This window comes from Thermobia domestica, chromosome 1 (assembly GCF_964235325.1).
Source record: "Thermobia domestica chromosome 1, izTheDome1.hap1.1, whole genome shotgun sequence".
In the NCBI taxonomy this organism is placed as follows: Eukaryota; Metazoa; Arthropoda; class Insecta; order Zygentoma; family Lepismatidae; genus Thermobia; species Thermobia domestica.
Genome location: NC_137454.1, coordinates 189,017,114 through 189,035,254, shown reverse-complemented (window position 1 = coordinate 189,035,254; position 18,141 = coordinate 189,017,114). Strand labels below are relative to the sequence as shown.

Sequence of the window (18,141 nt, the reverse complement as noted above, 5' to 3'; positions counted from 1 at the left end):
CCACTGCGAATAACTCTTGACTCAAATTGGTTTGCGTGTGCTCTGTGAGTACAAAAAGTTGTCTAAAAGGGCATCGCAACATTTGATGTCTTTCCCTAACATTTATTTATGTGAGCAGACCTTTTCTGTTCTTAGTAGTATTAAAACCTTAAAGCTAAATCGCCTTAATGTGGAATCAGACCTAAGATTAATGGTGACAAAAATTATTCCAGATTTCAATGCAATTATAGAAAAACACAAAGATTTTCGTTCATCACATTAGTGACCCCACATTTGAGAATGTTGTTTATCAAGTAAATTTTCTTTTAAAAAACTGATTTTCAGTCTTAAAATTACGGTATTTTCAATTGAAATTTTGTTCACTAGGAAAGAGTTATGTATCTTTAAAATAAATTACTTATTGCATTATTTTTCTTGATCTTTTTCTTGACAGTGATAATTCTAATTAGTATATTTTTAATACCATATGAAATTTCAGATAACATTGCAAAGGGGTCCGCAGATCGCTTCCCAAATAAACAGGGGGTCCGCTGATCACTTCCAGAATGAACACGGTGTCCGCGTTATTGGAAAGTTTGAGAACCATTGTTAGAGGACGCCAGTTCAAATCCCTAGTAGAGGTGCAAAATGCACTTGATGTCTTCTTCGCTTCACGGCCCACCAAGTTCTACCGCGACTGAATCCATAGCCCCTCAGAACGTTGGCAAAAGGTTATCGATGCTGATGGGAACTATTTTTGACCTTCCAGGTACATCTTAGGTGACATGTCGATATTCGAAGGTGGTGGGTGAGAAAGCGATAGAACTTCCTTGATTAACTTTATAGATAAGTTCTGTGTACAAGGGCTTAAATTGAAAAAGTTATGCACAAAGGTATAATGTTTGGTCCGGAGCAGTAGTTCTTGGTTAAACATAATTTAAAAAACTACCTTGAATATAATTTATGGAGAAAAAGCATAAATAAATAAATAAATAAATAAATAAATAATAAGCTAAAAACAGCGTTTTTAGTTTTCCGGAAGGAAACCAAAATTTTCCGTTTTTTTTTTCAGGCTCAGAAACACTAGCTGCAACACTTTTTTTTTGTTTTGTACAGTGTATCTGGCCCCCTTCAAAACTGACGGGCCCGTCTTTCGTAAACCTGCTGGCTATGCCCCTGCCACAAGCACTTACAGGCGGTATATTCCCACTGACCTCATGTGTATTTATCACGTCACAAAATATTACTAAATACATTTTCACCTTTCCTCAAGTAAATATATAATATTGACTACTTTTGTATGTTACCTACTTCAGGATTTTTAAAATTAAACTTTCCCTTCTAAATTTTCCATACTTGTTGCACTTTTCTCATTTTTCCCTTTTTCCCCCATAAATGAAAAGTATCACTTATTTTCCCCTTTACTAGGGAATTTTACCAGAACCTGGCAACCCTGCTACGCTCTCTGTGAGATTAGTTATATACTTGGCAGCACGAGCACTACAATAATAACAAAAGAAGGTTGAAAGCGCAACAAACTAATCAGCTAAGAAGGAGAACGAAAAATCGAGAAAAATGGTAAGTCTTACGATTAGAATTAAAATCCAATAAGAAATAGTGCCATCAGCTTTAGTTTAATGAAGATAAGAGTTGATAATATTAATATGAGCATTAATGTGTAGCCTCGTAATGCGGAATACTTGTAATTATTATTAAAAAAATAAATTCAGAGTATTAAGAATATTACTAGAAACCGGAGAACATTCCCGGAACAGGTGGATTTTAATTAGTTCGTAATATTGATGTAACTCAATATATAGACCTGTTTCTGTGGCATAATATTGCAACTTAAAGTAAGTGTTGAGAGAAAGTGTGAAACGAGCATCTGGACCATCAAAACTGATTGAAATTTTACATTACTTGGCAAAGTGCAAAGTACAGTAAAATTTGCGTTGTGGACTAATCTTTATAGGTTGAAAAACACAGGTTAACTCTACAATACCCGGTCCAAGTGGTATACTTACTTAGAAACGAGCAGTAAGTTCCTCGAAACGGGTTGTTTCTAGAAATTGGTTGCAAGAGTGCTCCGATGAATCGAATCGTTCTTGAGAACTGATTCCTGAAGTGTTCCATTAACCAAGTCAGAACGAGTCAGTGGTCTGCACAAAGTAAACTCTTCCCATTATTATTAGTTTTATAAAAATGGATCAAAACTTCCCTAACCTTTAACTAACCCGTTCCTACCTCTACCCTACTATGCTATACCCTTTAAAAGCGGCTCTATTTATCGATGCGCAGCTGGAGCGTGCATTGTGAAGTTTACCCAAAAAGACATTAGCCTTTTGCCCTGAATTTATACGATATTATGTTAGCAGCGGCATTTAATCATCTGTACTATATGACGTTTTATGGAGATTCACGAAATCTTGTATAAAAACAAATAGAACAATTTTTTTGGTAAAGTAAAAATTCGTGTAGATTAAGAATGTGGGGGCCACTTGATGTACTTATACATCACTTTTCTATCCCATTATTGCTGTATCGCCGGACCACACGAAAATCGAGAAATAAATGTACAAGTATAATTATTTCGCTAATAGTTTCTCCCACAAGATACTAGGTTGTGACCCTGACTCACTTGGCAGTGATTATTGTTAGAAATACAGTGTGGACGCGTGGCACAAAAACTAGTGCATAAAATACTAACCGACTTGTGCTAGGTGGCCACTAAAACGCACGAATGTGCTAACCGAGTCAGGGCAGGAGCCCAGCAGGGCGCCCAAGCGGTTGCGAGGGGATGCGTCCGTAGGCGGCAGGCGCGTTAGCGGCGGTAGAGTAGACATAGAGGATAGTGGAAAAAGCACTACATGTCATAAAATGAATGGCTTATGTGTTGCACAGCTTTGGGGAAAATATTAAATGGCATCCAAAAAAAGTACGAAAATGTATTAAATTAGGTTCGCCTGTTTAATAGATCGCGCCCTTATCTCAGTTTCAACCCTAACATTCCTTACTTTTTTTTTTTTTTTTTTTTTTTTTTTTTTTTACAACTCGATAAAACTCAAATAAGATATGCGACACTCTTGTCATTTATGCACCATTTCAACGCTGCCTTTTCCATAAATCATAACAAGTGTACTTCTCCGCCAAATAGTCTCTTGAGCCTCCACAACATCAAAAACAACTAAACCAACAAATATTTTCTTAACTTCAAGAATTTCCCAAACCTGACTTTCACTCACTCTTTCTCACAAAACAAAATAAATTCACCAATTCACTGATAAATTTTCTGAAATTGGTCCGGCGATGCAGTAGTTAATCCCTTTTCTTTGTGTAAATGTCGTAGTTGACAGCATTTATTCCGTTTCAACATGAGAATAGACTTACGAATAGGTTAAGTTACAGGGTTGGCTGGTTTAAATCTTGCTGGTTTCTTTCTGGGGGGGAAGCACAACCCTCCTTGCATAAGTTAGTTTTTTTTTTTTTCGTAGTTTTTATGGTTTACGAAAATTTAAGCCCTCCTAAAGTGAATCTTCATCGAGGAATACAAATCTACACACAAAGAGTTATTTTATTTAAGGTACAGGTCTGCTTTCGACATTTCATTCAGTGAGTCGTTCTTAAGGGATTGATTTCTCGGAACAGTTCCGTGGCTGTTTCGAAGGACCAATTTCTTAGGAATCAGTTCTTTCAGTTAATGAAATGGGTTAGAAATCGTGGTGGTTTCTGTTGGAATTTTTTCTGTAATTATTTTTTAACATTCCTTATGTGAATACTTCGTACCACGCTAATTTGTCTTTTTAACATAGTTCAAAATTAATCAAAATTTCAAACATTCAATAAAGAAAATAATAACAGAAAATAACTTCAACACATACCCGACTCTTAAGAAGCGAAAGCGCTAATTACTAGACTAGCAGAGAAAGACACGAGCAGGACTGAATCTGAACTGGAACCACATATTAAATTATAAATTTATGGCGACAAGCCTTTCCCAACAATTACATCAAGTTAAAACAAAATGTCAGGGACAACGATGAATGTAAAGTATGAACAACCTGCGAAATTATAAACTTAGTGAGGAAAGAAAAAAATCCTTCTACTACTATATATCAAAATTTGAAAGGAGAAAATTAAATAAATACCTGAAATTTTAACTGGAAGAGTGTAATTCAGCAGCATGCTTCGTAAATATAAAATATATTAGCTTCGGGCAAAAGTCCCATTGTCGCAACACAGCATTTGCACCCGTTGGAAATTCCACAGGGAGGAGTGATAATTATTATATTAAAATGCTCATATATCCGAATTCCTAAAAGTTAGAGAGATGTCATTTAGTATATGGTCGTCTCACTTAAAATAATAAGACATATTTCAGCCTGTATGAATAAATATATATATATATATATATATAAGGGTTGGATAAAAAGTAATGGCAGCAAATTCGATATATAATATAATTCGTACTTGGCTTTATGCACAGAATACATGCGTGTGGGAAGCGTCGTACACTCAGCACGTCAGTCTTTGTTGTTCCGCAAGGATCGTCATTTGGTGCGGATAATGGCTTCTCTTATGTCGTAGTGTGTCCTTCATTTTGGCGAAAAGGCTATCGCGAATTCCTTGAGACCATTGTTATGCACTACAATCTGTGTCTCGTAGTTCAGCTTTCTGAAACTTGTTATTGCACTTAACATTTTCCTCCTCTACGATACTGCTGCTTTTGACTGAATGATACACAGTCATTACTACTCGGTACATCTTATCGTCTTACATTCCCTTATCACCTAAAGAAACCTATAATGCTGAGACACGGCACTCTGACCTGAGAACAGTATTGTCACTGCTTTTTATCCAACCTATGTATTTGATCTCGAAGGAAAAGTGAATGGGAAGGAAAGATGAGTGGGGATTAAAATTATTATGTAATCATGCCTATATCTCGTAGATCTCTTAGGTTAGAGGTATAATGTTTGGGCTTCACATTTAAAATAATAAGGCACGTATTTCAACGTTATTGGACCTAGAAGGGAAGAAAAGGAGGTAAGAGGGAAAAATGGAGGGATTAGAATTACTAGAAGAAAAATTCTTAACTCGGAATCTCTTGAGGTTCCAGACGTAAAATTGGGTGTTTCGGACTTGTATTCTAAAATAATTAAACAAATGTTTTAAAATGGATAGGGGGTGCTTTCTTAAGATACCCATTCGAGACATTCGAATTTTTTGCGAGACTTCGAGTTTAGGCGAATTCTTTGCGAAAAAACGTATTAAAGGAAGAACGCAAAAAAATAATTATCCGAAGTAACATGTGGGGTCATTTTCTAGTCTGTGTATATTATTCCAGCTTGTATATATATATCATATAAGTGTATTGGTATTATTCTACTTAAGTAAAAGCAATTCAAATATTCTACAAGCTCAAGTTGTAAATGGGTGTATTGTAGTAAATTCGATACATTTAGCGCAGAAAGTAGTAATATTTTATGGTCTCCAAACTAGTTACCTTCATTGTTAGAAGGTGGAAAAATTGACATTTTCATTTCGTCTATTTTTTTTTTTTAATAACATGAAACAATGCATACGACACTCTTAAAAATCTCTTGTGCCCACAAGTAGTGTTTAGTTGTTTGTTTTGATTGTATCACTTTCTCATTTAATTAATGCATTCATGCTATTTTTTTTGTAGCAACCTCAAATAATTCTCCTGAAAGAGGGAACAGAAAATTCTCAAGGAAAGCCGCAGTTGGTGTCAAACATCAATGCCTGCCAAGCGGTCGTTGAGGCAGTACGAACAACACTGGGTCCACGTGGAATGGACAAACTAATTGTAGACAGCAATGGGAAAGCTACTATCTCAAATGATGGAGCAACCATTATGAAAATATTAGATATTGTCCATCCGGCTGCGAAAACGCTTGTGGATATTGCAAAATCACAGGATGCTGAGGTAAATAAATTTCGTTATCATCCTATTTCTTGTCCTGTTCCATGTAAATGCGTTGTTTTTGTCAAACTATCTTCTAAATTATTATTTATTATTAGAGGAAAAAAGGGTTATGGAATAGCAATATATCTGCTCTACGTGTGTTGCATTCTTACGGTGATTGCCGGAACTATTTCGTATGAAGACATTACATGATATCATAGCGTAGAAATTTTCAGTTTCAGCTGGGAAAGTACTGTGGTGAGAAAAAATCACTGTAGTTATATATGGGCTAGGAACATTGACAGGTATAGTTTGTTTAATGAATATATTTTATATTAAGTATGCAACTTTAGTGTAATTTCCAGTTTTTGTGTTAAACTTTTTGGAATGGTAAGATTGTCATGTTGTTGAAACTTATCTGCATTAGATTTGAAAAAGATTGGTCCTGAGAAGGGTTTATCAATCATATCACGTAGCAAGTGCTCTATAACCCTTCGCCCTGGTTCTGTAGAACTCTTGAAGAATCATTGAGAAATATTCTTAATTATGTGATGAATTGAAAATAAGTTTTCTGAAGAAGTTCCTAAGTAAAATGTAGGTGCCACATGTGAAGCCATGGAGAGAGTTTTGGCTGTCATCTTCGTGATTTTTGTGAATAATTGTGATCTGATTTGGGGTGAAAACTTGTGTAGTGGAAATCAGAAGAAATGGGACACAGAGGAACTGGTAGTATAATGGTAGAGACTTTCTATCTTTAATTACACTTTTATTAATTATTTGTTCTGTAAGAATTAATAAAACCAGATATGTTTTAATGTATTAGAGACCATTAAAATTCCTCGTAGGACAGTACAAGAACTAATTACTGTTTTCATTATTCATTTAATGTAATTCCACACTGTACCCTGAATGGAGTAACTGGTTGAAGGAAGTCAATAATACTCGTAATCCATATAAAGTACGTTGTGTTTCGTGCCAGAACACATTTGAACTAAGTAACATAGATCAGCAAGTTGTGATAAGTCATTCAAAAAATGCTAAACATAGAAATATGATCGATAACAAAAGCAAACGAACAGTTATACTACAATTCATAGCAATGCTAAAATCTTCCCCTGCCAGTTTAAGAAGTGAATCCAGTGATTATGAGAGGAAGAAAATTTTACATGAAGTGTCAGGGTTATCAAAATGAAGCAGCATGTCTGACTTTGTTATCAAAGAGGACATAACAAGCGTTAAAATCATATGAGGAATGAAGGTAGTTACGAGACATCTTTCATTTAATAGAATAGTACACACACACTATATTCACTCTAGCACGAGAGTAATTATGCGTGTTGGTTATCCAGCAGGTACTATTCTGCAACTTTACTCAATATAGTACTTGATACCTATGTATCAATCTTTCTCTCCTTTGTACAGGAGTTAGTAGTTCGTTTGTTGGATAGGGTTCAGTGTCCTTTTCAGAACCGACGGTATTTTAGACGCGGACCTATATCTTAATGTGAGATCCGAACAAGATGAGCTTCCGCCGAAAATCGAATCCGGGTCTTCCGTGCCTTAGAATGTGCATATTTTCCTTTGGCTTCCTAGCTTTCTTGTGCGTAACGTATAGGTTCAGTTGATACTTATAATAGTTCAATTTTTGCAAATATTTACAAAATCAAACATAAAGTAAATCAGAACTTTTTTTTTCTTTCTTTCCACAGGTAGGAGATGGTACAACAAGTGTTGTGTTGTTAGCTGGTGAATTTCTGAAACAAGTGAAGCCTTTTGTTGAAGAAGGTGTTCATCCTCGAATCATCATAAAGGCATTTCGCAAAGCTACGGATCTCGCTATAGAGAACATAAATAATTTAGCCGTCAAGGTAAAGTAGCTGCATCATTTAAGATTTGTAATATAGAAATCGGTATATTTATTAGTATTAATTTAATTTTTATTATGAATTATGGTTCCATATCAAAGTAAAGTAGTTGCTGAGAAAAATTAGCTCAGTTGAATAATATTAAGTGGTGCCCTAAGCGACCTCAAGTGTTGAATGCATTTATAGTATACAGTATGAGGCGAAGGTACTTTGTAAGTTTGGAAATACAATTGAATAAGTAGTTTGGCAGTAACGAACGAACTTTACAAAACAAGGTTGTTGATGGTAAATTCTGTGCATAGTTTTCGAGGAATTTGAGAAAAACTAATTTTTATGGCGCTATAAAACATGTAGTTCATCCCAATTCATAGTTTTTAATTTTTGAAACAGATTCTTTCCTTCTTTATTTACTACATACTGTTCAGTAGCAGATTTCTTATACTCTTGTAATTACAGTTTGTAATTGAATGTTAGTCCAATTAATAGGTAATATTGCTTAGTTACTTAGTTATTAAATATTACATCACAAGATAGAGTTTCAATATCAGGCATATCAACTCAATTCCCAAGTCTTAAAAGTAAAACTTTTGATTGTATTTTAACAAGAACTTCCCTTTGGTTAATGAAAACATCATCTTAAATCTTTTATTGGTTCATCTTTAAGTAAAAATTCCCTTTTGATTTTTATCATTTTTTTCTCTTTATCTGTAGATATTTTTAATAACGTGATCGACACGTAGAGACTTTTTCTTAGGCTTTTCCTACGTCTTCACCGTTAGTATACGATGCTTGCTACTTGTACTTTGACAACATTGTTCGTTGGGGTGTTAAAATGTGAGAGAAGAAATATTTTAGATATATAGGTACAACTAATAATAATCATCATCATTATTTAAAACGTCATGTTACGAAGTTGACTGAAGCTGTGAGCCTTTATACCTCAAAAATCCAACGAAGATACGACAGCTGCCAGTTGTTTCTTGATAGAGGTTTAAATATTATGATGTAACTCTTTGTTTTCCTGGATGGCCAAAGACGACAGAAATCTTACGATCAAGAAAAAATTAACATTAACTACTTCTTACCTTGGCATATGAACTTAGGAAGAAGCAAATAGCAAAGCAAAGCGTGTAAGTACAGGAGGTGAAAGAAAAAACTTATCAGGCTCATTGTGTTCCGGGATTGTTCCTGTGTACGCAAACTAAAGTTGTTACTTTTGATAGCAACCAGAAAAGCTAAGCTATGAAGTTCATCATAGTTCTGGGCTTCAACTCTTAGCACATAAAGGCCTTTTTCCATGTACAGCGACAGAAGAATGACATCTTCGTTACAAGTTTTTCGACACATTTCTTATACACCTATAATAGTGCCGAAAAATGGCAGTATTAGTTCGCTTTGCGGAAAAAAGTTTCGAGAGGGTATGACTCTTCAACAATTTATCCATTCTGTTATTCGGTGTACTCAGTTACCTATCTTAAAAGTTTCTTCAATATGTATGGTTTCAATAAGAAATCATTTCATTTCACGTTGTAAATTATTCATGTACCTTCGGAAAATTCATGATTGCTAATAAAACTTTCACCTGTATACAGGGTTGGCTGGTTTAAACCAAGGTGGTTTAAACCAAGGTTTAAACCAGCTGGTTTTTTCAAAAAAACCAACTGGTTTAAACCAAAAAACAGAAAATGTTCGTAAAAGTGTAAGTGTTTGTAAAATCTTGATGAACACACATTTGTGGGTTATCACGTTTCACTCCCGTATATTATTCGTATTATATTCAGACCTAAATTCTCCATTCATTACTCAAAAAGATTATACTACAAAAGCAACTTTTTTTTTTATAAGTTTATAAATGTTTATTTTGTGATTTTTTGTAGTTATTATTGTTATGTAATTGCAATCGAAGAAAAATTCTAAATATTGTTTCGTTTCAATGTTTACTATTGATAAAATACATCGAAAATGCCGTACTTTTTGTGTGTGTGTGTGGGGGGGGAGGGTCATACAGACCTCACGAGAGGCCTTTAGTGAAATAAGTATTTTTGGTATCTATTTATGTATAAATGAGTCTGAGCCAAAGTGGACTCAAATAATTCGTATCTTTATTCACTTTTCTTATTGATATGCAGATTAAGTCGGTGTATTTCTTTAATTTGGACCAACAAAAGTCGTTGTTAACTAACTTGAACTAAATTAGTTCTTCTGTACTCCGTAGTACTTTGAAATTGTTCATATGTAATTCTGTGTAATGGTTTCACTTGTGCAACTGTTTTTGTCCTTCTGAAATGACTCTTGACAGTTATATTAAGAAGCATGTAAAGATCAGTACAACGATTTTTATCAGGATTCCTTCGTGAGTGAGTCGGCAGACGAATCGCATTTGTGGCCAATTAGTCCTGGTTCCGAGTTCAAATGGAGGACAATTTCTCTCGGATGTAACTCGAGAAGCGGTTTTTATTCCGCTTTAAGCTTATGTGACCACTTCCAGCATAACTCGGTTGTCGCATAAAAACATCAAGGCGAAACAAACTTATTTCTGTCCATATATGATATGAATATATAGAGCAAATTATTTAAACCATAAAAACTTGGTTTAAACCAAAAAAACCTGGTTTAAACCAAAAAAAACCGGTTTATTTGGTTTTTTTAATAAAAACCATGGTTTTTGCCAACCCTGCCTGTATACCCGACCGAAGAAAGTACAAGTATGAAGGTGAGGAGCATTCAAAAAATGATGAGGCAACAGTAATCACAAAGTTAATTATTCTAAGATCCTTCAGATTACTTATTCTTGTACCTGAATGCACTAATTGTGCTGAATATTTGTTGCCTACAGAGCAGTTACTTTCGCAATGAAATAAGTGTTGCGTAGATGCCACTTCAAGAAGCAGGTAAAATTACATATTGCTAGAACAGTGAATATACGTAATGTGAGAGCCATAATCTCAACCCCCCCTTCCCCCTTTCGTGGATAGCAGATTTGAGTTAGCAGTGTTTCGCTTTCCACTGCTCATTTTGTTGCTTGCATTCTGGATCAAAAGGAACACTGTTCACATTCTAGGCGGCATTTCCACTGCCGATGTATCTTGAACCAATTGCATTTATTGTCACCGAGTGCACGCATTATCCACTTTTTCTGCTGCGACTTTTTGTACTCCGATCAATTTTTTAAAATGCTATTACCCAGTGATAGTATTAAGTTTGTAGTTTTCTGAATAGTAATTCTTCGGTATTTCATTACTTTGGTGTCAATGGTATTACCATTAACCTCTATTGAGACCATGGATAGGCATCCAATTCGTAGCGCATCCTCCACGAAATTTCGTGGGCTTGTCGGAGACTCATGTACAGGAAAAAACTTTTTCCCGATAAGTTTCTCTTGTCATTTCGTGTGTTTCCGTAACGATCATCTGCAGTCTGAAGTAAAGCTTAATGCCTGCCGTTTGCTTTTGCTTTATATCAGGGTGGATTGATTTAAATCAGTCTGATTTAAATCACGATATAAATCAAGATTTAAATCACTTGATTTTTTAAATAAAAATCGTTGATTTAAATCGAATTCCGAAATAAATTAATTTAAAGTGAAAATAAGTAAAATCCCGTTTATGTTCTGTTATTTCGATTATGGAAGTTAATAATCATAATACAATAAGACAAATGTACAGTATAGTATGAAAACAAGTGTCATGCAGAGGATGATTAGGGAAAATCCCGTTTTGAACAAGTAACGGAGCAATCCTACTTTCTTCTTTTCGTAACATTGGGTTTGGGTTTTAAAATCGTTAACTATTCCAACGCGGAAATCACCATCGACATTAAAGAGAAAAATTCCTTTTTGTGCGAGTCTATTTGTTCCCAGATAGTAGGGCGTATTTTTAGAGGGGTCCTATCCCCTCCATTTTTTGTTAATTTTATAGCTTTAGGCGAAATTTGTGTATTTCATAAGGCAAGCTAGCTCTGATATTTTAAAAATAGGCCCTTGCCAAATATCAGTAACTTTTGTGATAAAAGGTGTCATTTTGATAAACGTTGTTGTACTTTTTCCTTAATGCTTAACTTTTTAAATTATATCACCTATTTTTAGGTGATAGGGTAGAATCTTCATTATTCGATTAAAAAAGTACCAATAAGGCTTTTTGCTTCGTTTTCTTTAAGACTGGAGGCATTTTAGAACACGTTACAAATGTTTTCACGCCTTTCTGCGTTGAGGCATAGTATGTGATGACGTCATAAATTTAAAAAGATATTTTTTGTTATGCGTATTATTGTTTTTTGGCGGCTTACATTTTGCATTCAGAAGACTGAAATTTTGCACACGCGTTCAGCGCACGCCTTAATAATTTTCAGATGTTTTCATATCTCTGTGTGGAAACAGCGGGTTTCAGAGGGGCAAAAATGTTTTTTTTTTTTTTTTTTAAAGAAAAAAAAGCTAACAAGTTAACAAAAAGTTAAAGTTAACAGTTAAAAAGCTAACAAAATATAGCTTTTTTTCGTGATTTTCCCGTCTCAGATGGAGACATATGAATGGTACCGTTTGAAAGGCTGTTCTATTCTGAAGAAAATGATATACGTACTATGCTCCTAGGATAAATAGGGATGTCTCAGGAAACTGTTACCTGAGATTCTGTTTTATACGGGAATCTGGGGTATTTGGGGAATACTATTTTTCGCGGGCTTACTTTTGCACCTACAAGATTGAAATTTTGCACATTTACTCAGTGCACACCTCAGTATTTATCAGATTTGTTTCAGATCTCTGCCTTAAAACAGGGGGAGGGGTCCACAGAGGTAAGAATTTAAAAAAAATATATATTTTTAACAGAAAATTCCTTTTTTTCGTGATTTACCCGCCCCAGATACACGATGGAGACATTTGAAGGATACCGTTTGAAAATTTGTTTTATTCTGAAGAGAATAATATACAAATCATGATCCTAGGATAAATAGGGATGTCTGAGGAAATTTTTATATTACATCCGGGTCATCTGGCGCATTGTGGGGATGTTCTTAGCTCATTGTTAAATAGTTTCCTTACCCTTACTACTCAAGATAGAAGCTTGAAATTTTGTACACACATTTAGTACACCCCTTAGTATTTCCCAGTTGATTTTGAGATCTGTGCGTTAACACAGGGAAATCCAGAGGGTATCAAAAAATTTTTAAAAAAAGTTTTAAAAAATCCCGATTACTCTCAAAATTTTCCGCTTCAGGGACATGATAGGAAAATGTGAATGTTACCGTTTCAAAAGCTGTTCTATTCTAAGGAGAGTGATGTAAGTACCATGATCCTAGGATGAATAGGGATGATGCTGTAGCTGCTTGACTGAAAGTCTATAATTTACCTTTGAAAAGAGCTATAATTTAAAAGGGTTAAGAAACATTCTTTGGGATTGATATAGGTTAACGATTGGGGATAATTCAAAATTCAACCCCAATACTTTCACTTAAATGGCATAATTAGCATTTAATACTAACTCCTAATGCTTTTTCGTCAGTTCGCGACTTGTATTATACAAGAAGAAAGATTTGATTTAAATCAAAAAAATCGATTTAAATCAAAAGAATCAACGAAAATGATTTTTTTTTAAAAAATCATGATTTTATTCCACCCTGCTTTATATCCATGTTGACTACCATTTACATTTGTTTAGGTAACACCTTGTTTCGCTGAATTAGTGGATTACTTTATAAACACGTAAACAATTAAAAGACATGTTGCAATACTACTACGTAAATCCTCATTGTGTAGTCTTCCCGCTGTCTAGTAATAGCTTTTTATGCATAGAGTTCCGGGTTCGGTTCCCGGTGGGAGAACATTGAAATTTGAATGCGCACGGTAGTTCGGATTTCACCTGTAAATTGTAGGCCCATGAATCATTCCCTTCTACTTCCCATAAGAAAACGGTTTCGTTATTTATTATTGCTCTTGACATATATACAAGTAAGGAAAACAAAATTCATGATCATTAAACAATTACGACATGTGATAAATTATATTTTTTATGTATGCATATTGTTGACTGTTTTAAATTGTTCTTGTCTATTGTAGATAAAACAAGAAGATCCGGAAGAACATCGAAAGTTGTTGGAGAAATGCGCTGCTACGGCTCTTAGTTCGAAGCTGATTCACCAGCAGAAGGGCTTTTTTTCTAAGATGGTTGTAGACGCAGTACTGTTACTAGATGATCTTCTTCCACTAAATATGATAGGTATTAAGAAGGTTACAGGTGGTGCTTTGGAGGTGAGTATCGTACCGTGTTTCATAAATATAATTTTCCTCAAGAATGAAAGAAAGAAAGAAAAAAAAGTTTCATAGACGGTGATCAACATGTAGAATAAAAAAGCATCATTTATAGTTCATTTGCTAAACAACAATTAATGATCAAGGAGACCTGTTCGTTTTAAACTTATTTATTGTAACATTTATTGGTTAGGTTTTGTCAACTGTTTTCATTTGTTGTACTACTTTTCACAACAGATTTTATCGGTTATTATTTCTTCAATAAGTTTAAACTTGAATCAAAATAAAAGTGTGTCAAAATCGTGTGCCTTCAAAATGAATGAGAGATAGAGCAACACGATATTTCAAAGGGACTAGCAAGGACACGGTTTTCGCATATCTGGAAAATCAGAGCATGTCAAGGAATTTGATTTTTGTTAGGGAAAATCAGGGAAATTATTGAAAAGTTCTTTAATGTCAGGGAAACCACGTAGTCGCTCTCGGTAGTGAAGGAAACGGTCAAGTGATGAGGTTATTTGGGATTTAGAGACCATGGAATATAACAATACAGATACATTAAGTTATAAGCTGTGTTGTGCCATGATTTTTGGTTATGTTCTTAACTCGGAAGTCACGTGAGCTACATCATCTTGAACCTCTTAATCTAGACAGTGTGTAGCGTATGTGGCCTTTTGAACTGAGATACATACGATGTTTTAATAGATTTCAGAAGACGACTAGGTTCTTAATTCAGTCCTCTTATATGTATGTGTATTGTGTGTATGTTCAAGCATATGTCTTCCACACAAGTGCACGGATTTTAATATTTCTTTTTTTGTTGTTTGAAAGACCACGTAAATTTCATGAGGATTTGACCATAGTCTTCCTAGCTAGACCCTAAAGCTAATAGCTAACAGCGTTCACATCACAATTGGATGTTCACGCATAATTTCGATTCGGGTGCACTAATTTTGATTTACTTTTTGTTTGAAAAAGTACTGGTATGTTCTCGCAGTGGTTTCATATAAATTTAATTAGATTCTGATGATAATTATCGGAAATAGAAAGTGAAACTTCTCAACGGTTGATAGTGTTAATATCATAATTAACCGACTTCATTGTATGCATGTTCATTCATAACTTCAACATAGATGTACTGATTTTGATTTTCCTTGATTAGTTTCAACGAGTTCAATTTTTCTCGAAGGTTACATGTGAATTTTATCAGGATTGCACTTCTTGGAGTTGGACTGCGAAACTCCTTAACAACTGATAATACCGTATATATGATCACGTATAGTTCGGTATCGCGTAGACCGATTAAATATATATAGGCAGTAATAAAATAACTGCACCACTGAAGAAATTTAGAGAAACATTGAAATATGTTTTAACATCAAAATAATTATGTAACCCACTCTGTCGAGTCGAGTCTCAAATATTGTTGTTTGGTGCTTCTTGATGGTGTTTTGTCCTGTTTTCCCCGCTGTCTTAAATTGTTTTCCCTCAACAGGTGGCTCTGATATCTTTATGGAAATGGCTGATGCCTATTAATTAGACATAGTCTGTTTACAAGTGAAAATTGTGTGGAAGATCGTTGTTCTAAACTTATAAATCGTGTTATTAAATAGTGTTCCAAGAGTTTTCCGAGTTATGCTGTCCATTATTGCAGCGCACTCTTTCAGTAACCCTGACCAGCATACGTCATGCGTAAAATAATAAGCGATATGTCACCACACAAATAATTGATGGTGCTTGTTCTGAAATCATTGGGCTTTTCGCAGCGGCAGATAACTGCAAAAGTTCGTGTGCATCACACCACGGTAGGAAGAGTTCTTAGGAAGTAATCATGCCACGTCACCCTTGAAAAGTAACTGCGGGAGAAAACCAAGAATAAATCTACGTGTTTTCCGGAAAATAAAGGCAGTAGCATTAAGCGATTGATCTTCTACCGAAAGAAATATTGTTCGAACTGTTGCTGATGTTGGTGTCACTGTGACCTACATGACCATTGCCAGGGGGCTGAAAAAGAAGTTATTTTCAAGAAGAGGTCTGGGAAGAAATCTTGTCTTACGGAGAAACACATCAAAGAGAAGAAACAGTTTTGTGACATGTACTTTATCTGCGGTGTTGACCAATGGAAACATGTAGTATTTTCTGACGAAAAGAAACGTATGCTGGCGGTGTCAGGCTCTGGATAAGAAAGGGTGAGAAACTGAAGAGCGATTGCGTTTTAGCAACACAAAAGTTGATTGGAATTGTTATGGTGTGGAGTTGCTTCACCTCGAGAGGTGTGCGCAGACTGAAAATTTGTACCGGAAACGTTTCTGCCGAACAATGCATCACAATACTATCAAAAAGGTTATTTGCCAGCTGCTAGATATTACTTTCCGTGTGAAAATTTAAATTACTTAATCTTCCAAGACGATAACACTGCTTGTCACAGAGCACGAATAGTTAATACGTAGTGTTCTAAGATGATTATTAACAGGTTGTGATGGCCACAGAACTCCCTTGATATGAAGCCTATTGCGAATTTATAGCACCTCATGTCCCGACGGCTTCAGGTAAAAACCTTTAAGACCAGGATAGAGCTCATCAAAGCTATTCTTGCCGTACGGTACCACGAAATAGAGGTTGATGTGTGCCAAGCACTGGTCTACAGCTTGCCATAGAAGTTGGTACCACTGAAGGTGGCTAAGGGATAGCATACGAAATTCTGAGAAAGATTTGTAGAAAAATGAACTTGTTTGTTCATTTTAATATTCATTAGGTCTTTCATTCATTTGTACAGATACATCAAATTTTGCTTATCATTATTGTAATGTTATATTTTGCGATATTGTGTTACTTTATTAAAAAGCAACATATCGAGATTATTTGTATCATATAGACATAAATTATGGCATTATATGAACAATTAGTTTGAAAGTTATTAACATACGTACCATTCATAAGAACTTGGATACATGTAATGTTTAATTTGAACAGGATTATTTGCTGTGAATCGTCGAAAACACAATATTCCTTGCGTTGGGTTAGGTGGTACAGTTATTTTGTTACAGACTATATATATGATAAGTAGATAGGTATATATGTAATAGGTAGGTAGATATTATGTTTGATCTTCCATGTTCTCTAGGCCGACTCATTTTATAGGAAGTTAGTATCTTTAGTTTAGATATCTAAAAATGAAATGAAATTTTTGAGTTTAACGTCCCACAATTATACCCTTAGGATAAGGGAGACGAATGATTAAGGCAAGAAAATGATTATGGAAATTTTGATGGAATGAGAATGTGGGAGAAAACTAAAGTACCCGTGAAATCCATGCATATAATGTTGTTCACCACAAACTTACTTGTCGATGATTGAACCAGAGACCCTGTGCACAAGAGGTAAGCGTTCTATCACTGAGCCACCGTACCACTAGTGTAGGTATCTAACTAAAGAATTGGAGTTACGAAAAAATGGAAAAATTAAACTTTTGCCATTGAAAATAATTTACAAAAATCTATGGGAACCGTGAAGGATTATTAAAGGTGATACTGAATGTCAGTCGTTGCATCTAATTGATTTTTTGTAATATTTCAAGCAAAATATATCTACACTTACAGAAATTAACAGGTGTCGACAGGTATCAAGAAACGAATTTTTGGAATCTATTCAACGTCCCAAGAAGTTCCATCTTATCCATTAACCCTCTATTCAAACCGGCAATAATATTAATAATTTCCAGTTCCGGCGTTGATTACCATAAATAAAAATGGTAACAGATAACGTAAAGCTTTTTTAAAAATATATTTAGCGTCTGAAGAAAAGATGGACAGTGGAAGGAAACGGGAGAACACAGAGAAAACCGACGCACATATTTGTCCATCACATAGCGCAAGCTGGGATCAAAAGCTTGATTTAGTTGTTTGGGGCCGTAGTGGTTCAGTGGTAGAGCGTTCACCTCTGGTGCATGAGGTCCTTGGTTCGATCCCAGCTCGCACCAAGTGAACTTTGTGGTGAACAAACACTGTGCGTGGGTTTTCTCGGGTTCTCCCGTTTCCTCCCACTTTCTTCATTCCACCATTCCGTTCATTTCTCATAATCACAGTCTCCTTTAGCCTAGGCGGCATAATCGTGGGACGTAACACTTAAAGATT

General features: G+C 35.0%; 1 protein-coding gene across 1 annotated transcript in view; it reads left to right on the top strand.

The window, feature by feature from the left end:
• Nucleotides 1–1,417: 1,417 nt before the first annotated feature.
• Nucleotides 1,418–18,141, top strand: part of CCT7 (chaperonin containing TCP1 subunit 7) — a 43,233-nt gene continuing 26,509 nt past the window's right edge. Inside the window, exons 1-4 of the mRNA XM_081767443.1 lie at nt 1,418–1,557; nt 5,666–5,926; nt 7,615–7,773; nt 13,820–14,011. Of these exons, the coding sequence (XP_081623569.1) occupies nt 1,555–1,557; nt 5,666–5,926; nt 7,615–7,773; nt 13,820–14,011 (615 nt within the window). The 5' untranslated portion in view covers nt 1,418–1,554. The remainder of the gene's footprint in view (nt 1,558–5,665; nt 5,927–7,614; nt 7,774–13,819; nt 14,012–18,141) is intronic.